Genomic DNA, 21,751 nt, shown 5'->3' on the forward strand with positions numbered 1-21,751 from the left:
TTACTTATTTCGATTTATGCTCAGGTTGCAAACCTAACACGTGCTACTTGGGAGTAAGGTCCATTGAACACAGTTGAATTTATATCCAAGTAACATGCAGAGGTTTGCACGCTAAACTGCTTCAGGAAACTTGTATAAGGTGTAAAGGCAGTGTGGAATTTTAAAAATTGTTCTAACCTTGTTTGTAATTATCATTCAGCTATAAAAAAAATGTGCCTAATCGTGATCTTCTTTTAATGACACAACTATTGGCAAACTCTGCCATAAAAGATGCTAAAGGTCATTGTCCACGCACTGTCTGCATTCTCATCGTATAATAACTGGTTGTTAAATTAGGTGAGAGGGAAATGCTGACTCCAAAGAACGGCTATTTCTGAACCTTGGACTGTTTTAAAAAAAAACCTACAGGTTTTCTTACAGTGTCTCAGAGTCCACCACCTGTCCCATGCACCCATTGCAGAGTAAAACTGAATACCAGCAGCCTTCTACCCAGCACTGTTTAGGAATTCTAAGAAGTAAAATAAATAAATGCAGTTTTAAGATCAGTGGGTAAAATCAGTGCCATTTTGAAAGGTTCATTCCGCCATCTTGATTCAAAATGGCACCCCAAATGTAGATGAAAACCTGCTCCTCATCTCCAGAACACCATGCAAAATTTGATTACGGTGTCTTAAGAGGTTCCCAGATGCACAGAGAACAAACAGGTTTCCAAAATATATAGCAGATTAGCACCGACATGAAGTTGACAGCGCCTTTCCCATGCACATGGCTATTGTTACGTCGTCTGCTATGTCTACCCACTATTCCACAGCTATAATAAACATATTAGCAGTTTTCACTTTCAAATTCTATGCTTCTGAAATCCCATCCACACTAGTAGGCAGTGCTTGAGGGTATATACTGTATTTGTGCCATGAGTTGTCCCCTCCCCATCCATTATAAGTGCAATAAACCTGAGGTGTGTGTTGTTATATTATGTATAATTATAATTATAATTGAAATGCAGGTTGTCAACTTGCTATAGTTGCACAACACAGCAGTCAAAAATAATTTGTAATTCTTGAATGATCCTCCTTAATCTCAAACCCAAAGTGCAATGGTTAATTCAATAACTGGTTAAGATTCCTATTAGCTTTTTGGCTTTTAACTATTTTAAATACACACACACACACACATATGTATATATGTGTATATGTGTATATGTATGTGTGTGTATATATCTATATATATATAGATATTCTGTATATAGATATAGATGTGTGTGTGTGTGTGTGTGATTCCTTATGTTTATTGTTCGTGTGTTAATAAAAGCCAAAGAAAGACACCTACAATGATTCCTTGTTTCTTGCGTGTATCTTAATAAAAACCAGATAAAAGCTGTGCGTGTGTATACTGATTCCTTATGTACACACACACGTTTAGATCCCTTTCTCTGTGTGCCAGTGGGCGGCCTCTTTCTCTCTGGGCGCCCGATGTCTCCGCCTCCTCCCGCGTCGGGTCTCCAGGGCCGGGCGCGGCCATTGCTCCGCTCGCAGCCGGCCTCGCTTCCTTCCCCACCGGCCTCTCCCGCCTTCCTTCGCGCGGCTGAACAGGCCCGTTGGGCGCGGATCCAGCCATGGCAGCCGCCGAGAGCACGACGGCTCTCCTCTCGGGCGCCTTCGTGGGCGCGCTCGCTTTCCACCATGTCAACAGCGGCTCCGACACTGTGCGTAAAAAGGTGCCCTTCGCCCCGCGTTGGCGAACATCCCCCCCTCGCCATTACGCATGGAGTGGACGGGGGTGCCTTCGGGTTACCCCGAGGAAATGCTTTCGCCCCGGCACCTCTTTTCCTTGTTTAATGGGAGCTCGGGTGCTTTATGCGTAAAAGTGAGCCAGGGTTTGTTGTTGTTGTGTATGTGTTTGTGCAGAGGCCAATTGAGAGCGCATCTCCTGCCGTGGCTGCCCCTACCCGCACCAAGTTTCACTCCTGGTTATATGTTTGTATGCATGCGTGTATACATGCACGTGTGCATTTCCCACTTTTAGACAGCGACGGAGCTGCAACGCGCGCAGACCCCCTCTCTCCACCACTTAGTTTGGGAAGAGTTGCCTCGCGTCTCGTGTGAATCCCAAACCCGAGTGCTTTGTGCGCGCAGCCAGCCCGGTGCCCTGCGTGGGTCTGTAACAATAGAAGGACCGTAACCCTCTCTGCGGCCCCTCTTAAAAGCACGGCTTAAATTGAGCTACCCCTCCTCCGCAGGAAGATTTCACCTCTCCATAAAATGCTGCTGTGTGTCTCCGCTGTGTCTTGGGCGTGCTTGAGATATATGTATTTCAAATTTCCCTCCTCGCAGATCTCTCGGGTCCTAGTCGTAGTCTGACACTCCATAGCCACACTGGCTTGACACAACGTCGCCTAACCTCCTTGCAAAACAGCTATGGATGCTTCGTGGACAGGACACCTGGAAGCACCCATAGTTTAATGTTAGAATATGCTTCCAAATTTGCTAAAGTTTGGGACTAGTCAGTGGCAATGGGTGCAATTTTATCTGCTTTTTGAAGGGGGACGACTCAAATACTTACGCCCAGGCCCAGCCCTTAAATTATGCTGTTTTAAATGAGCATTTTATATTTGACTTCCTTTAGCAATGTTTTCTTTTGAAAGTTTTGTTTTGTCCTGGTTTGTTTTGCTAATTTTGCTGCATTAAATATGCATTCTGTAGTTGACCTCCATTGTAATGTTTTGTTTTGAAACCTAATATTTTAGATTCCTGTTCATTTTGTTACTTTGGATGTATACATTATATTTTACTTTCTTCAATAATGTTTTATTTGGGATTGTTTTATTTGATGTTTTAATGTAGGTTGCAAACTGCTTTGAGATTTTTTTTATTCAAAATATAAAGTGGTTTAAAAACAACAACAACAACAATAATAATAATAATGACTATACAGCTCCTGCTAGTGATGCGTAACTATGGTGTTTCTTCAATTGCAAAGGAAGGATTCCTCCTTGGGGAGGTGAAATCTGAAGCCAAGGACATCATTACTGACTCTCAGATGGATGGTGCTGAAGTTGTGTATACAATTGGTAAGTCAGTTACCAACTGATGCATTTCCTTTGGGGCGGAATGAACATTCTGTGGCACTTGTAAAATATTATTATTAGTGCTTGAGCGTATCAGTATACTTGAATGCGGTGATGATGCTGCATTGCTTCTGAGCTGCTGTGAAGTCATTCTGTGGGATCCCATGATGTCTAGCAGGAGGATCTATTTTATACCACAACTGATCCTTTCCCTCCCCCACAAGGAATAGTGTCATCTCCTGGTTTGTCCTGTGGCTGTGTAGTTCTTTTATTTCTATACAGCTTTTCATAATGGTCCCTTGACACTCCTATCTCTTCAGAGCAGCAGAAAGAGAACAAATGTGATCAAAGGCCTGCCTACTTTATTTTGTATTTGTTTTTGAGGAAGAAAAATGATATAGATCTTCAAATTTACTGTAGTAGGTTGTGTGTCAGTATACACATGAGAGAAAATACCTATGATGTGTGATTTTAGTGGATATACCAAGCTGTATACTTCATTTTTCAAGGCTCTTTAGTCACATGGACTTTTGCTTATCCACTGTTTGAAGTATATAAATGGAATGTGGGCAAACTTTTAAGGAACTTTATATTGTACATTGTTCTTAATTTTTCTGACTTTTAGTTGATTTTAGCAGTACTTCATCTTAAGTCGCTTTAAGACTTTTTTTGTACAAAGCAACTAGCAGATGTAATAAATATTAAAATTATTTGAGTATCTTGTAAGGTTGTGACTGAACACAGAGTTCAGTTATTACTGTCAGCAGACCACATTGTGCAGTGGTATTACACAATCATTCAGGGGAAAGTAAGATGTCGTTTCATTTTCAGATATACAAAGTCACATTCCATGCTACCAACCCTTCAGGTAAGTGCTGCACCCTATTTCAGAAAGAAACTTGAATTATGTGTTATAGAAGGGGATGGTAAAACCCTCCCCCCTCACACGAAGCACTTCATGTGATGGATTCAGAGCCTTGGATCATGGCAACAGAATACGCTTGCCTAAGGAAACTTATTTTGGTGGAGCTTGCTCACAGATAAATGTTTGCAGCCTATGTAAGCAAGGGAAGCGTGTTTGGAGAGTTCTTTCCCCAATACTTTGATACTACAGAGGTTATACACAGTTGTGTGATCTGAATCAGAACATTTGTTTCTCTGGTAATATGGTCTTGAAACTTTTATAAGATAAAAACTGCTCCTTTTCCCTTATGGGGTCTCCAGGAGCCCGTATAGAGTCCTTATGTCGGTTCTCCATCGGTAGGAGAAAATCACAGAGGCCAACCAGAGAATACAGTGGTACCTCGGGTTAGAGACACTTCAGGTTACAGGCGCTTCAGGTTACAGACTCTGCTAACCCAGGAATAGTACCTCAGCTTAAGAACTTTGCTTCAGGATGAGAACAGAAAGCGTGCAGCGGCAGTGGGAGGCCCCATTAGCTAAAGTGGTGCTTCAGGTTAAGAACAGTTACAGGTTAAGAACGGACCTCCAGAACAAATTAAGTTCTTAACGTGAGGTACCACTGTATTGAGAAGCAAAGCATATAGTAAGCCATATCTTTATAAAACTGTTACAACAGGGTGCTCACCCCTCCACCCCACCCAGGAGGGAGGAGAAACCCATAACAGTGGTGTGCAAGCCCTTATATAGGCTTTTGAAATTGCCACCCTGTAGCTCAAGACTACCCCCCAGCACATCATACATATATCACAGAAGGGGAGGTCTAGAGCAGAATCCTGTCTGGCGGGAAACCTGTTAAAGGGTTTATCAGGGGTCAGCAAACTTTTTCAGCAGGGGGCCTGTCCACTGTCCCTCAGACCTTGTGGAGGGCCAGACTGTATTTGAAAAAACAAAACAAAAACGAATTCCTATGCCCCACAAATAACCCAGAGATGTGTTCTAAATAAAAGCACACATTCTACTAATGTAAAAACATCAGGCAGGCCCCATAAATAACCCAGAGATGCATTTTAAATAAAAGGACACATTTTACTCATGTAAAAATGCACTGATTCCCAGACCGTCCACGGCTGGATTTAGAAGGTGATTGGGCCAGATCTGACTCCTGGGCCTTAGTTTGCTTACCCATGAGTTACGTGGACAGCCTGGCCATTCTTTTGTGATGATAAATACTTAATTCCTGAGTCCAGGTCACAGGCTCACCCTGTTCATACACAAATGTGCCCTTAAGGCAGGAATTGTGAGCATAGAGACAATAGGGAGACTTCCCATTTCCATCCAAACTGCAGAGGAATATTTGAGGTCACTGAAATAAGTCAAAACGGCTTTAGGACTCTTTTCCTGTACTGTTTCAGACACGTGGTTTATATATTTATGTATGTGTTTGCCTGGTACATTTATGAACATTTATTTTATATCTTAGACCTTATAATTCTCAAAACATAAGCGTATCTGAGCTGTACTGTTTCAGACTACATGTGAGAATTTGTGTCGTATTACTGAATGCTCCTCCATGTAAGAATATTCACTGCACATAGCATATTGGGCAGAAGGCTGAGTTTTACCTGATAACCTAGTTTTCTGTGTTATTGTACAAAGAAGCATTGAGTCATTTGAGACCTCGCCTGTGGTGGTACACCTCAGACACAGATGAAAACTAGGTCTACATTTATTTTTGAAGCTAGTGAAGAGATGTGTCAGCAATCTAATGTGCACTGTAAAAATGTTTAGAAAAATGTTTTCAAATAAATTTTAACATCTGCCTTACTAAGGAATACGGATCATGGTTTGCTTTACCCTTTTCTGTACTAGCAATCTGTACTTAGCCAATTAGAAATACACATAATATGCAGATGACTTGCTTTGTGCCTTGTAAAAATAAGGACACTAGCATGCCATTCTGAAAACATTGTTGCTGCTTATCCTCTTGCAGAAATGCATATTTTTATTTATTTATTTATTTATTTATTCAGGGCATTTATTAGTTGCATGTCCTCCATAGGAGTTCAGGGCAATGTACAATGAACAAAAATTTAAAAACAAGGATAAAAATATATATGCAAACACCAATTTTAGCAACCATTCATTGAATACATATTGGCGCTAGGGTCATCACGTGGCAAAAGCCTGGGTAAATAAATATGCCTTCAATTGATATTGAATAATACATATGGAGAATCAGTAAATCAAACAAAGTGATTATTATTTCAGGGTAGAAGATGTTACATGATTTTCTCCATGACTTCCTTCTCTTCCAAAGGATTTGATTTCTGTATTTTTGTTGAAATTATCATTATACCCTGTGTTCATTTGCTGTATGAGCAAATGTGTGAAGCTTAGTAATAAAAACCAATGCCACTCTAGAAATGTCTTTGATTCAGCATCTGTTGCCCTTGGGATTCCTCTTATTTTTTCCAGCTTTTACAACTCGGCAGGAGAATTGAATGAGCCACTGCTGAATAATATATTGTCGAGTTGCAAAAAGGTATTTTGCATTTAGAACTAACCTCTTCACAAAACAGAAATGTATGGATACTATAGATTACTACTATATTCTTGTTTAAATGTATGCATAATATCCTACAGACTGGTTCTTCTTAGACACGTACAGGCAGGTTTTACTTTTAGGTAAGTCCCAGTGAGTTCAGTGTGCTTACTCCAAGAAAGTATAAGTGTCTAGGATTGCAGCTTTTGACTGCTATCTCCACATACTTATTGGCAAAGAAGCTCAATTGAATACAATGGACCATACTTCAGAGCGAACATACAAACAGTTGCTCTGCCAGTGACATGGTTTTTCAACTTTTCACATTATGGGCACAAGGTTGTTGTTACCAAAGAAACATTTTAAGTATGGCCTAGTACCTTGGCTGGTGGAAATTCCATTGCCTCTCAGAAGGCAAGCTAAACTGAGTCTTAGGGAACCCAGGTAAAATCACCTTTTAGCACCAGCAATAGGGTGACTCTCAGTCATTATGCAAGAGGTATGAGAACCAGTGAAGGCAGTGAAGGTCCTGTGTGAGTGTCTGGAGGCGGTTGGAGGATGGATGGCGGCTAACAGATTGAGGTTGAAGACAGAAGTACTGTTTTGGGGGGACTGGAGATGAGTGGGTATGGAGGACTCCCAGGTCCTGATTGGGGTAACTGTGCCCCTGAAGGACCAGGGGCGCAGCCTGGGAATCATTCTGGACTCACAGCTGTCCATGGAGGCCCAGGTCAATTGTGTGTCCAAGGCAGCTGTTTATCAACTCCATCTGGTACGCAGGCTGAGACCCTACCTGCCCGCAGACTGTCTTGCCAGAGTGGTGCATGCTCTAGTTATCTCTCGCTTGGACTACTGCAATGTGCTCTATGTGGGACTACCTTTGAAGGTGATCTGGAAACTACAACTAATCCAGAATGCGGCAGCTAGACTGGTGACTGGGAGCGGCCACCGAGACCATATAACACCAGTCTTGAAAGGCCTACACTGGCTCCCAGCACGTTTCCGAGCACAATTCAAAGTGTTGGTGCTGACCTTTAAAGCCCTAAACGGCCTTGGTCCAGTATACCTGAAGGAGCGTCTCCACCCCCATCGTTCTGCCCGGACACTGAGGTCCAGTGCCAAAGGCCTTCTAGCGGTTCCCTCACTGCGACAAGCCAAGTTACAGGGAACCAGGCAGAGGGCCTTCTCGGTAGTGGCACCCGCCCTGTGGAACGCCCTCCCACCAGATGTCAAAGAGAAGAACAACTACCAAACTTTTAGAAGACATCTGAAGGCAGCCCTGCTTAGGGAAGCTTTTAATGTTTAATAGGTTATTGTATTTTAGTGTTTTGTTGGAAGCCGCCCAGAGTGGCTGGGAAAACCGAGCCAGATGGGCGGGGTATAAATAATAAATTATTCTTTATTCTTATTATTATTATTAGAAACTATATCTAATTTTCAGATTTCCATTTCTTTTCCAGACTGTGGTGGGCTGGTACAAACTCAGGCGTAATACTGACCAGACAATGACGTTCAGAGAGCGGCTCCTTCATAAGCATTTACAGTCACACTTGGCAAATCAGGGCCTTGTTTTTCTGTTACTGACTTTCAGCCCAACGTCTTCAAATTTATCCACTTACAAACTTGAATATGCCTTACATAAACCGCAAGAAGGGTAAGTATATTCGTCACCCTTTAGTGCACTTCTGTAACTCAGTGAAATATAGCTAATCACTTTCTTCGGTTAATCCCTTTTCCTTTGAAATTTGGAGGAAATCTTTCAATGGAAATGATTTCCTTCTGTTGAAATTTCGCTTTCTTACTCTTGATATCATTGACTGCAATCTTGCACATAGACTTGTGATAGCTCTACAGAAATGTGCGGGAGACCCAATATCACATTAGCGCAAAAAGGTTGAGAGCTGATGTGGTGCAGGTGATAGCAAACAGTCCCGAAGCATAATACTGTATTTACTCAAATCTAACGCGCATCTTTTTTGGCCAAATCACGTTGCGAAAATTAAGGTGCACATTAGATTCAATGGCGCATTAGAGTCTAGTTAATACAGTTGCACTATAGGCATTGCACACCATCTTTGTAAGTTCCAAGACAACCACGGGATTAGTTTGTGTCTGAGCAGTGCTCAATCTTAAAATATTAAAAGCATATTTCTCAGCAAGTTTACTCAGAAGTAAGTTGCTCGGAGCTCAGTAGACATTAACTCCCAGGTAAGAATGTATAAGATTTTTTTGTAAGGCTGCAAACATGGGAGTAAACCCCATTGAACTTAGTGGGACATACAAAGCAATCCTATACAACTCTTCTCAAAAGTTGTCTTAAGAATTAATATTGGAATGGCACAATTTCGTGCACTCAGTAAACCTTCCCATTGTAGTTATATTAAATTCTTCTATTTATCCTTTTCTAAAGTCCTTTTCAGAAAGTTCCTCTTGTTATTGCCAATTTGAGAATGGCAGAAGAGCACGGATACCATACCGCATCTGCTTCTTGTATTTCTTCCGGCTATTGTAGAGCAGTTGCAAAACACAGGTATGAAAAGGATGTTTAAATTTTTTGCATTGCATTTTTGGTGACTCCAAATGATCGCCAGCTAGCAGCATGGGGGGGGGGGTGTTTGTGTGTGTATATGTATATATTTGGGTGGGTGGGTGTGCGCACATATATACACACACAAATACATCTTATTCTTTGGTGATCACTCATAGCCAAGTAAGATTGTCTTCCATAAACACGGTTTTAACAATGAGCCCATAAGTGACTGTGGAGACCAGTTCTGGATCCACACATCCCTCCACAGTGGGGACATCGGTCTCCGGGCAAGAGTTGATCACGGTGTGGATTTGCCAAGCGTGTCTTCCTCTTAGCACGTTTCTCCCTTGCGTCCTGAGTTCGAGTGTCTTCAAAACTCATGACACCTTTGGTAAAGGCTGTTCTCCAACTGGAGCGCTCACAGGCCTGTGTTTCCCAGTCGTCAGTGTTTATAGTACATTTTTTTAGATTTGCCTTGAGACAGTCTTTAAACCTCTTTTCTTGACCACCAGCATTACGCTTTCCATTTTTAAGTTCATACAAGTGGGAAAATACTACAGTGTGTCTTCATCTCCCCTAATACGAGTGCTTCTGTTCCAGCTATGGCCTCTTCCTGGATATTGCAAATTGGCCCAGTATGCATGTAAAATCAAGCTAAACCATAGCTAAGCGTGAGTGCACAGGTAATCAAAGCAGAAATAGTGGCTGCTTTGCTCCTTCAGTCCTCATGCTGCTGTGCTACCTGCAGCAAAGCCATTGTTTGGCATAGTGTTGTATTTAAACCTCAGCCCTTTGGTCTGTCTCCTTCCGACAAACACTGGACAGTAAGCCAAGAACAAACCTTGGCTATCGCTTGCAGTTTGTCAAGTGAGACAAACCACAAACCCAGGTTCAGGCAGAAGCAAAGTGCTTGCAATTTCTGCTGCAAGTACTTGTGAGCTTGTGCATTTATGCTTAGTACCATATGTGAACTAGACCACAATGAGGGCCAAGCAAGCCACTTCACCTTCCTCCTTCAGCTTTCCATTTTTCTCTTTCACCTGACACTCAGCATTCTGGGCCTGCTTGTATCTTATGAGCATGCTCAGTCCTCATTGGACTGTTTTGTTTTAAGTGCTTCTGTCAGGGGCTCAGGAGCAGAGGCACAGGGAAGAGGGGAAATGGAGAGCGAAGGGGAAGAATCTGAGGGGAGCGTAGGAGAAGAGGACAGTGGTCCGAGGGATTCCATGAGCCTCTCCAGCGAATCGGAAGATTCACAGAAGGGGGCGCCAGTGGCCAGGGGCAGGGGGTTCCCAGGGGGGAACGCCCCAGGAGCAAGGGGGCAGCAGGGATTCTCAGAGCAGTAGTTGGAAATCAGGACCAGCTTCCCCACCAGAGCAGAGTGGGGGGGAAGGTTCCCAAGTATCGGGGTCAGTGCATTCCCCAACAGGAAGAGAAGACGAGGCAGGGCTGACCATGCCTCCGTCGGAGAGTCGGGCAACGGAGGGGAGGTCAGATCCAACCAGTGTCCCGGAAGAGGGAAGCAGTGACAGAAGTAGTGTAACGGTTAGGAGAAAGGTCACTGGGTTGGCGCGAGAGGCAAGTTCAAATGTACAGGAGCGCGGGACAGCAGAGAATGAGGATTGGGAACCGGGTCCTAAAGCCCGACGGAGGCAGGGGGAGGAGCTAAGCGACTCAGCGTCGGAAGAGTCCAGAAAGGGCAATGCCCCAGCGGGCAGGAGGACCCAGAGGAGGAGAGAGCAGCGGAAGAGGTGGAGCAGGGCTAGGATCTTAAACTGGTGTCAGAGGGGAGGAGACTCAGACAGGACTTCGCCGATCTAGGGGTTAAGACGTAGGGCTGCACGCTGTGGCTTTGAAATGGAAACTGAACTTCAATAAAGACTTTTATACATTACCACAGCCTAGCGTTGGTCTTCTGTGAGCTGGGACCTAGAGGCAGCTCTGACAGCTTCTCTTTCAGCGGTATTAAAAAGTTTTGTTTTGTTTTAATTCTGCAAACCAGGATTCTCCCCTCTTGTTTCTCAGTGGTTCAGTTTCACTGTTTGGATAAGTAATTTTTAAAAAGAGGGGTGGATGGTAGGCTTCAGCCTAGAAAGCTGGACTGTCTGATGTTTACTAAGGAAAAACATGTACTTGCATTATTTTAAGAACTCCACTCACTACACTGGAGATCGACTTTTAACTTACTATAAACAAACTTGTCTTATTTTAACCAGCAATTCCATCAGCAAGCATTGTCTCCTAAATGCCCTAGTGCTGGAGATTTCCTGCTTATTCCTATAGGTTTTCATGTCAGCTAAGGGACGCGGGTGGCGCTGTGGTCTAAACCACTGAGCCTCTTGGGCTTGCCGATCTGAAGGTTGGTGGTTCGAATCCCTGCGACAGGGTGAGCTCCCGTTGCTCTGTCCCAGCTCCTGCCAACCTAGCAGTTCAAAAGCACGCCAGTGCAAGTAGATAAATAGGTTCTGCTGTGGTGGGAAGGTAAACGGTGTTTCCGTGTGCTGCTCTGGTTTCAACAGAAGCAGCTTAGTCGTGCTGGCCACATGACCCAGAAAAACTGTCTGTGGACAAACGCCGGCTCACTTGGCCTGTAAAGTGAGATGAGCGTCGCAACCCCAGAGTCATCTGCGACTGGACTTAACTGTCAGGGGTCCTTTACCTTTTTTTAAAGGTTGTGTTCGGTTGTCAATGCCAAAATTTAGAGATTTCAAAAGCCACTTTGCATAAAATGGCAGATGGAAATAGTACATTCTAGATTTTCTTTTTTGTATCAAAAGGTCAGAATTTTTTAATGAAGATGGGTCTCTAAAAGAGGTTCTGAAGACTGCTGAAATGTCTGCCACCTTGCAGGAGGAAATGGAGGTAAGTTACACGCTTTTGGAAAACTTCTCACGCATCTTTTAACCAGTAACACAAAGTTTGAAATAAGTGTTTGGCAACACAATCTATATGAAGAAATGTTGACACAAAATGTCCTGAAGCTGAAAATTAGGGGAAAGTAAACCCCATTAACTTGTGCACCAGGCAGATATAATATTATTGTGTGTCCTAGAAATAACCATAGGTAGGGAAATGAGTGCCATGTGCAGAATTACACTTATTTAGGCTGTATTCCAGAAAAACCGTTGTACTGGGGTCACCTGAAAGCTTAATCACACAACTTTTATTCAGGAAGTTAAGTGTTCGGTGACAGCATTATTCAGTCTCCAACAGCCTCAGTTTTATAAGAATAGCTCTGCTGCATCAGGCCAGTGGCCCATTTAGTCCAGTGTCCTGTTCTCACAGTGGCCAACCAGATGTCTGTGGGAAACCAGTAAGCAGAACATGAGTGCAAAAGCAACTCTCTCCCTTTCTCTGGTTTCCAGCAACTGGTATTCAGAAGTATTGCTACTTTCAACTGTGGAGGTAGAGGATAGCAACCATCAGTTAGCTGTTAATTCATAAAAAAGCTTAATCAAAATGTTTATTTGTATACGGATATGACGACAATTTATTCCACAAGGTGTCTCATTTCCCCCCCCTCTCCTAGAATATAGGCAGTAAAGTAGCAGATAGTGAAAGATCAGTAGAGAATCTGCTGGCAGAAGTAGATCAACTGAGACAAGAAGTACGAAGGAAAAAAGAACAGATGCAAACTGCAGGTAACTTAAAACACCTAACCTTCTGTTTCATGTCATTACACTGACAGGGTACGTAATCTTCCAGAGCTGAAATAGGAATCCTCATTCCCCTTTAGTGAAAGCTCCATAGATATGTAGGAGACAGAAGAATAAGAGTTACAGGTTCCTACTTCAATACCTGTCCTAGGATCTTAAATTCAATCTCTTGGTTCTGATTCTAAAGCAGGGGTGCGCTTATGAATTGTCACTGGATTCCCTCTACCTTTGGCATCTTCAGTTTATTTGTCAGCCTTTGCTCCTGTAAAAAGAGCTTACACACTTAATCGAGTGGTAAACCAGACGCTGCTCAGAATTCTACAATAGGAACCAAGAGCATAGATCAGGAATAGGCTGTTATTGGACTGCAGCTTTCACCCCCTGACCCCTGGCCATGCTGGCAGGGGTCACTAATGTTTAGGATTACAACAGCCAGTTGGATGACAGCAGGCTGGCCACCTCTGATATACTTACTTGTCTAGAAATGACTGATGATGTAAAAGCTACGTTCAGCAAATAGTTCAGATATCTGATTTTGACCTTTAAAGCCCTTCACGGCCTAGGACCCTCTACTTACGGGACCACCTCTCCTGGTATGCCCTGCGGAGGACCTTAAGGTCCATAAATAGCAACACCCTAGAGGTCCCAGGCCCTAAGGAAGTCAGATTAGCCTCAACCAGAGCCAGCCTTTTCAGCACTGGCTCCGGCCTGTGGAATGCTCTGTCTCATGAGACCAGGGCCCTGTGGGATCTGATTTCTTTCCGCAAGGCCTGTAAGACAGAGTTGTTCCGCCTGGCCTTTGGCTTAGAATCAGTTTGATTCCCTCCCCCTCTTTCTTTTTTTCTTTTTCCTCCTGTGAAGAGGCTGCATCTTAATGTTTTAATGTTGTATTTTAATGTTGTTTTTTAAGTTGTATTTTAATCAACTTGTTTTTATTATTGGTTGTTAGCCACCCTGAGCCCGGTCTTGGCTGGGGAGGGCGGGGTATAATTAAAATTATTTTTATTTTTTATTATTATTATTTAGAATGTATGTTTTATTAAGCTGTAGTTTCACACAATATGAAAAGGCTTCAGCAAGTCTCAGGCCCCATGCTTTTGCCTTTCCTTAACCATAGTTTGTCACGTCATCCAAATCAAGGGACTTGAGGCTTGCCAAAGTCTTAGGACTGCTCATTAAATAGTTACCAGTCAAGCAGCTGCTGTTCTATGCACTTGGAAGTCTTGTAGGCTGCTGTAGCTGTTATATCAAAGGAAAATACCCTCTGTCTGTTTCAGAAGTTACCCAAACAAAGAAAAGTCACCCAGATGAATCAAAAGAAAATATCTTCCTCTGTCAAGCTTTGCAAAACTTTTTCCCAAATTCTGGACTGCAGTCAAGCAGTGTTACTTTAAAAGGAAGACAGATTTCTAAGCACTGCTGCAACATTGACCACAACACAAAAATAATGGACTGGCTGACCTTAATGTTCAAAGAAAATAGTTGCCCTGAAGCTGAGACAAGGCAGGTAATTAAGCGAAAGGCTACTGTAACTACAAGTGGACCAAAGCCATTCAAAAGGCTACGATCTTTCAAACTTCGTCGAAATCTATTTCGGGAGGACCAAAAGAACAGTGACCAAGAAACAAACATTCCAACCAGTGACACTGAACCTGATGAGGATGTTACAAAAGAGCCTGAAGAACACAGAGCATCTCCAAGTTTTTAATCCCTTTCAGTACAGATAAAGGATTTCTTTTCCCCCAGAAATTGTTGCCTATATAACTCTCCATTTGTTCATGGTCTCGGGGGGGGGGGGGGGAGTCTTGTTTATGAAAACTCACCCATCAAAAATTAAACCAGCATTAATCCCCACAATTTGGGGGGGGGACACAAAATAGTCTAGTTTCTTCCTCAGTAGATTTTGTATTCCTTATTTTCCACAGGGATTATCCCTGGTGGAAGACTTCAGCATAAAATGAGCTGTACTGATAGTACCATGTTTGTTTTCTCCAAGGCTGGACTAAGAATGCAATAATATTTCTTGGCTTTTATCCAGTTGTCCCTCTTTGATCCAGTGGAGGCTTCTCTTGAGGGAAAGGACAGGTGATTCTCACTAGTAGTTCCTCCCCTCTTCAGGTTCTCATGCTGCCTCCCATGTAACTCCAAAGGGTCCACCAACCCTCTGGAGCAGAAAGGGTGGTGCACAGGTCTGCAGAGGAAAGCAGGGGGAAATCTCCTCCTCCACTGGATCAGAGTCTTCTGTCATCAGTAGGATACAAAATGGTTATAACCCATTAAGTAACATGCTGTGCTTGAAAGCGAAGCAGCTGAATTGAAGGCTAAACATGGTTTCATGTCAGCCTACAGAGAAATGGGCAAGACCTTAATACAATTTTTTCATTCATGATACTGCCTTTGATTGTGTTCCACTACTCCATTTTCCACACGGAGCAATATAGTACATAGTAATATAGCACACAGATGCGCCAAGCCTACACCTACCTAGGAGTAAGCCCCATTATACATAGATACTTGCTTCCAAGTAGGTATTTTTATTGTTAGGCATGACAGCATGTGTTTTCTTCTTTATTAAGTTTTTATTTCATTTTATGACAGCATGTTTTCCATCTTGCATACAAAATGACAGCCATTTAAAGAATGACATGATTATTAGCACAGAGGAGAAGCATTCTGCCATTCACATGGCAATCCTTTGTACTCTGTATACAGCAGAATTAACAGGATCGTATCTGACGTGCTAGTGGTTTGCTTATTAAGGATGTACCAGGAATGACTACAAATCAGTTACAAAATCAGTACACTTAACATAATTCATTCTGGATATTTGATACTACATACTTTAGGGTCGCTGAGGAATGTTGGGTCCTTATATGTAACCGACATAAATCCTGCAACATAATAAATTCAGAAGCTTTAGAAACAAAGCAATTTGCAAAACATCTAAGTACCTCCATATTTTAAAAAGATGCTCACCCAGTTGTCGGGCTCTTTTAATATTTTTTGCAACCTCTTGCTGCTTCTTCATACATAAGCCTGTAAAATAAAAAAATCCTAAAAAGCCACTTCATTTGAAAACATCAAAAGATCAATTCCTTTATCAATGCAGATTAAACCTATAAGGGGCTTTTAAAAATATAAGCACTCAAGACTGGTCTCGATTTACGTTTTAGAAACCAAATTCAATATAATTCAGAATGATGCACAGGTCAAAGGTGGCTGGCTATTTAAACAGCCTTAAAATTAATAAGTAGTGAAAAGCATTTACCTTGAATATAATACTGCTAAATCTCTCACATACCTGTTATATGCCTTCCAAAAATGTGACCAGAATATGGTGAAATAAACTGTGATAAAAGCTGTTGAAGGAGGAAAAAAATTAACAAATATTAAGCAACATTTTGATTTCTTTCTTTTTTTACATATTTGTAGCAAATCTCCACAGTTAAACATACCAATCATGCAATATTTAAAGAAAATTAAGTACAGTGGTGCCTCGCAAGACGAATGCCTCGCTAGACGAAAAACGTGCAAGACGAAAGGGTTTTTCGTTTTTTGCGTTGCTTTTCCCTATGGGCTTGCTTCGCAAGATGAAAACGTCTTGCGAGTTTGCTTCCTTTTTCTTAAAGCCGCTAATACCCAGCGAATCCGCGCTCCGCAAGACGAAAAAATCGCAAGACGACACAACTCACGGAACGAATTAATTTCGTCTTGCGAGGCACCATTGTACTGAAATTTCACAAGCAGAAAACAATTTAAAATGTAGTTTCTGTTTTGTATGGCCAGTCAGTCTGCAAAGTGGAAATCCAAAGGAAGACCAGAGGATTGATAGGATAAACCAAAGTAGAAGCCCCATGCACTTAAGACTGGGTGAGGCTTAACACTGTACCACAGGTATAGAAACTATTTTGTATGCAAGAGAAGGAGCACATGAGTCCACAAGATAATCCTGATATAGCCATGGTTAAGACATCCAGCAATATTATATACTTTATTCCAAATGCAATCCTGTTTCTATGCTTGCTTGACTTGGCTTTACACCTCCTACTCTTGGTTATTAGGTGTAGAATTATTGTACTTGCAAGGTGACACCCTATCAACCACATGTGCTGGGCAAGCACAGTATTCTGCATTCCTGCAATTATCCTGCCTCCGCACCTTTAAGTCATAATAACCATGGGGATTTGGCATGTGTCCAAGGCATACTTTGGATTTCCAACATGCAACTGATCTTGTTATATTTTCCTTGCACGTATTCCTGAGTGTACAGTGGTGCCCCGCAAGACGAATGCCTCGCAAGACGGAAAACCCGCTAGACGAAAGGGTTTTCCGTTTTGGAGGTGCTTCGCAAAACGAATTTCCTATGGGCTTGCTTCGCAAGACGAAAATGTCTTGCGAGTTCCTGCAGGGTTTTTTCCTCCCCCCCCCTTTTTCCCAAGCCGCTAAGCGGCTTAACAGCTGATCCGCTAAGCGGCTTAACAGCTGATCCGCTAAGCCGCTTATCAACTGATCCGCTAAGCCGCTAATAGCGCTAATCCACTAATGGGCTTGCTTCGCAAGACGAAAAAACAGCAAGACGAAGAGACTCGTGGAACTCGTCTTGCAAGGCACCACTGTATTCTAAAAGAGTGAATTTTAATTTTACATATTTAGTGCCAGTGGCATTCACTCCTAGGTAAACGGAGCCACATGAAAGGAACAGAAATGTTGCAAAAGTACCGCCCTGAAGCAGTATTCTTGTAACACGTAGGAGTATACAAGTGAACTAGTATGATCTCCTCTGATAAGCATAGGCCGGGTTTTGCTCAGCCTTCTTTAGTACACCTTGACAACAAACACAACAAATACAGAGGAATTTACCTGTACATTTTTGTAGTCAACAGCTACCCCACACAAGACACACTTTTTAGGGGGTTCCTTATAGGGATTGTCCATTGGCACAGGCTGAAACAGAAATAGTTTTAGCAGAAGTGTCTTTCTACTTTCTTTTAGTACTGACTGCTTAAGTCAGCCTTTCTCAGCCTGTGGGTCCCCAGATGTTGAACTACAACTCCCATCACCCCTAGCTAGAAAGGACAGAGCTCAGGGATGATGGGAGCTGTAGTCCAACAACATCTGGGGACCCACAGGTTGAGAACTGGTGGCTTAAGTGCTGAAGCAGACATGATGCTATCATACAGTACAAATGTCTTGCAACATGTTACACAAAAATCAGCCCTAGGTTGGACTCTAGCATAGATATATGGTACCTGTCTATTTGGTTGACCCACCAAATGGGGATTCTAGTTAGAACTGTTTTATAGAAGAGTCTAAAAAAAGCAAAAGGCTGCTTCTGGGTGACTTTTTAACTTATCTTAAAATTGCCACATAGTTCTTATATTAAACTTTAAATGTAAGAACAGAATCCGTCATTGATCAATCTTCTTGATTGTCTCCTCTTGTATATATGTACTCAGCCCATAAAATGTTGCTACATCTCAATCCCTTGTGTCCCATCATAGTACAGGAAAGGCAGGGTAGAAATTTTAACCATATTTCTGGCACTTTGTTTTACAAGTATTGGCTAGTGTAATTTATACCAGGCTGTGGTCAAACATTTAATATCAGGCAGGCACCTTCACAGTATTCTTTTTTGGTGCCTACTGAAGACATTCATATTTGGACAAGCCTACCCAGATGTTTAGAAAGTTTGCGTGAGTTTTGATTTGTTTTAATCTATTATATTGTGGTTTTAACCTTCTGTATGTTTTTAATTATGGTTGTAGGTTTTTTTTCCTTTTTGTAAAACACTTTGAGGGGTTTTTTTCTACAATTAAGCAGTATATAATTTTTTATGAAATAAATGAATAAATAAAATAGGCTAAGAGGCAGTGATTGGCCTAAGATCACCTGGGGAGATTCATAAGGACCTTGCTGGATCAGACCAAGAGACCTTCTAGGCCAGCAGCCTGTTGTCAACCTGATGCCTAAGCCACTTGCAGAACCTGAGCGAGACAGCAGTCTCCCCACCTGTCAATCCCAGAGACAAGCATTCAGAGGCATAGCTGTTGTGGCTAGCTACCACTGACAGCCTTAGCCATTCTTCCTTGGTAATTTTGGCACCATTTTCCAACTTGACACAAAGTTTCTTTTAATTATTTGCCAAACAAGTTCTGTATTTTATGCATCACAGTTTTCAGAGTAAATAAATTAAGAATGCTGTAAACACTCATTTTTACTTCGGCTATCTTCCAACAAGCTGTCTTCTATGTTTACAGTCTACAGTTGATAATGAGCCTTAAATAAAGTAGAAATACCTGATTACGCTCTTATATATTTTATACTGATTCCTGTGCAGTTTCACAGCAAAAAGTGCAGTTGCAACACATTTTCTTTAATAATAATAATACCTTTATTGTCATTGTACAACCTGTGCAAACCACTACCATCCTATGTTTTGAGTTTGAAAACTTTCAAAAATATGTAGGCTGATTAGAATGTTATTTGTAACACACATTTCTTACCATATCTGCATTACTGGACAACTGTTCACTATATGAACTACACTCCCGTCTCCATGATGCAACTGGAAAAGACATATGTAACAAAGCACACTCACAACATGTTTTTAAGTATTCACAAGAAATTTAAAGCTAGCAAAGAATTAATGTTAAAGCACCCAAAACCCATCTCCCCTTTTTAATACTTTTGTGGAGATTTCTCATAACCCAACAGATATGCATTAATATACCAGCAATGGTTCCCCATCCCACCCCTGATGTTAGCACAGGTTTTGTGTTTATATTTAATATAATGACCACACATGAGAAAGAGTCCCATGCTGGCAGCTGTATGGAAATCCATGCAGAGGAATGAGCAGGCTGGTAAAGGAGGAACAGATCACTCTCCTCTTTCAGCCCCCTTAGTTTCATGCTAGCCTCAAGAGGAAGCAAATTCCCTTCCTCCACAGCAAGCACAGAAGCCAAGTGGGCTGGAGGAGGTGCAATGTAGTGTTCCTATTGAATTCAGCAAGCAGTACTACTTCAGAAAGAGTGCACACAGGCTAAGGAAAGCTCCCAATCACCAGCTTTGGCATTCCACGACACACAGTTGGATGCAAAGGTGATCAAACGGGGGAAATCCCTCAGAGCAGATTTTCTAAGTAATTGCATTCACTGCTAAAATGGGTGTGTAGCAATGCACACCAAGTAAAAAAAAAATAATGGAAAGAGCCCAGCATGCAGTGCATAGGCCACAGCCTGCACCGATAGTATCTACTAGGGATCAGCACAAGTCAATGTCATCAACCCATTATTGTGACACAGGCTATCTCTAAAGGCTTTTGTAAGGTCCAACACGCACAAGGGAAATATTCCAGACCAAGCCAAATCCAAAGTGCTGATTCTAGTGAAATCAGCCTCAGTTCCACTAGGTTCAGAACTCTGAAATACAACACTGCTGAGCATTATGAAAAAGCTGAGCCACTTCAGCCCTTGAGCCAATGCATACATATGTAAGTCTGGACACCTGGCTTCACAATGGGGTTATGTAGACCCTTGGACATCTACAAATAGTGCAGTAATGAACAGAATTACAGAGTTAATATATAATGTGGTTCAGGGTTTGCTTGAGGAGCTGCTCTTCCTAAATATATCTGTAAATCATAAAGGATTTAAGCCTAGCTCAGGCTACTTACACCCATGCTATTCTGAAGACAGATGAAGCAGTTATTTTAACACTTCAAAACTGTGCCCGCTTATTGACAACAAGCAGGACTTACTCCCTAGCAATAAACGTACATAGGTTTTGTGCAGCACGATACTTCGTTGCAATGCATAGAAAAATGGCACCCTTTTGTTTTATTTATTCAACCTTAAAGCTCCGAGGTGTTCCTATTATCCATCCTTTAGCCTGCACAAGGCGGGCCAGTGCCAGATGGCTAAATAAGCTATAGCTTAGGGCCCCACTCTCTTGGGGGCCCAAAAAAACTTTTAAAGGAAAAAAACCCAGATGTACATTTCCAAAATATAAGTTTAAAAAGAAATAAAATAAAATAAAACCTACATACAGCAACAGTGTTTTATGTTGTGTAGGCTCCAATGATGTAATTAATGGGCCCTGCCTGCTAGCCTGCTCCCTAAAATATCACTGGTTTGCTCACTCCTATATATATAGGGAGCCTACATTCTGCATAGGGACGCGGGTGGCGCTGTGGGTTAAACCACAGAGCCTAGGACCTGCCGATCAGAAGGTTGGTGGATTGAATCCCCGCGACAGGGTGAGCTCCTGTTCTTGGGTCCCTGCTCCTGCCAGCCTAGCAGTTCGAAAGCACGTCAAAGTGCAAGTAGATAAATAGGTACCGCTCCGGCGGGAAGGTAAACGGCGTTTCCGTGCGCTGCTCTGGTTCGCCAGAAGCGGCTTAGTCATGCTGGCCACATGACCTGGAAGCTGTACGCTGCCTCCCTCGGCCAATAAAGCAAGATGAGCGCCGCAAACCCAGAGTCGGTCACGACTGGACCTAATGGTCAGGGGTCCCTTTACCTTTACATTCTGCATGGACTGGTTGCATGGCAACATGTGCAAATGTCCTTAGATAGCTATTAGGTCCATAAATTACTATATAGCATATATTCATTACAAAAAAACAGCGACAATTTGTTGTTGACAAAGGACAGCTGGACATATAGAGCCCTATTACCTTCAATAGCTGAGGGCCTCATCAAACCTAAATCCGGCCCTGAGGCAGGCCACGCCTTAGCGAAAGAAGCAAACTCCCTCCCTGGTTGGGGCAGGACCTTCCGTCTCTTACCTGCACCAGAGGAAACAGCGCCTTTCCTTGCGCCAGCGAAGAGGCAGAAAACCCGCCCTGAGCCCTTGGCGGCCAACGCCAAGGCAGCCATGTTTTCCGCCTTCCAAGCTTCCGCTGCGGAAAACGCACAGAGCAGCACCTAAATCCTTCCCTCTCGGTACATTTCCTGTCCCGTGACACATTTTAGGCCACGCGCATGCGCCGCGCCAAGAAGAATCCGCAAGAGCGCCCAGTTCGAACTGTCAACAAAACACGGAGTCCAATC

General features: G+C 42.6%; 2 protein-coding genes and 1 long non-coding RNA gene across 6 annotated transcripts in view; 1 reads left to right on the forward strand and 2 right to left on the reverse strand.

The window, feature by feature from the left end:
* The first annotated feature begins 1,485 nt into the window (after positions 1–1,485).
* Positions 1,486–14,564, forward strand: ABRAXAS1 (abraxas 1, BRCA1 A complex subunit). 3 transcript variants are annotated; one of them, XM_083756725.1, is made up of 9 exons: positions 1,486–1,717; positions 2,980–3,070; positions 3,899–3,935; positions 6,446–6,512; positions 7,973–8,166; positions 8,923–9,042; positions 11,820–11,904; positions 12,572–12,683; positions 13,976–14,447. In XM_083756725.1, exons 1-9 carry the CDS (start codon positions 1,616–1,618, stop codon positions 14,404–14,406), a joined length of 1,239 nt encoding a protein of 412 aa, XP_083612851.1. In that variant the 5' UTR covers positions 1,486–1,615; the 3' UTR covers positions 14,407–14,447. The 3 variants fall into 3 exon arrangements, with proteins under 3 accessions (XP_083612851.1, XP_083612852.1, XP_083612853.1); XM_083756726.1 differs by having other exon boundaries at positions 1,487–1,705; positions 13,976–14,564; XM_083756727.1 differs by having other exon boundaries at positions 1,488–1,705; positions 2,984–3,070.
* The window catches only part of LOC310852912, a 101,679-nt gene continuing 94,318 nt past the window's right edge, over positions 14,391–21,751 (reverse strand). Inside the window, exon 2 of the long non-coding RNA XR_014568427.1 lies at positions 14,391–14,840. This is a non-coding gene — a long non-coding RNA (uncharacterized lncRNA). The remainder of the gene's footprint in view (positions 14,841–21,751) is intronic.
* Positions 15,213–21,658, reverse strand: MRPS18C (mitochondrial ribosomal protein S18C). 2 transcript variants are annotated; one of them, XM_083756982.1, is made up of 6 exons: positions 21,376–21,658; positions 19,202–19,263; positions 17,559–17,642; positions 16,000–16,057; positions 15,675–15,734; positions 15,213–15,589 (listed from the first exon to the last, which is right to left on the reverse strand). In XM_083756982.1, exons 1-6 carry the CDS (start codon positions 21,575–21,577, stop codon positions 15,513–15,515), a joined length of 543 nt encoding a protein of 180 aa, XP_083613108.1. In that variant the 5' UTR covers positions 21,578–21,658; the 3' UTR covers positions 15,213–15,512. The 2 variants fall into 2 exon arrangements, with proteins under 2 accessions (XP_083613108.1, XP_083613109.1); XM_083756983.1 differs by having other exon boundaries at positions 15,251–15,589; positions 21,487–21,645.

Source organism: Podarcis gaigeae (genome assembly GCF_964106915.1).
Source record: "Podarcis gaigeae genome assembly, chromosome: 9".
Classification (NCBI taxonomy): Eukaryota; Metazoa; Chordata; class Lepidosauria; order Squamata; family Lacertidae; genus Podarcis; species Podarcis gaigeae.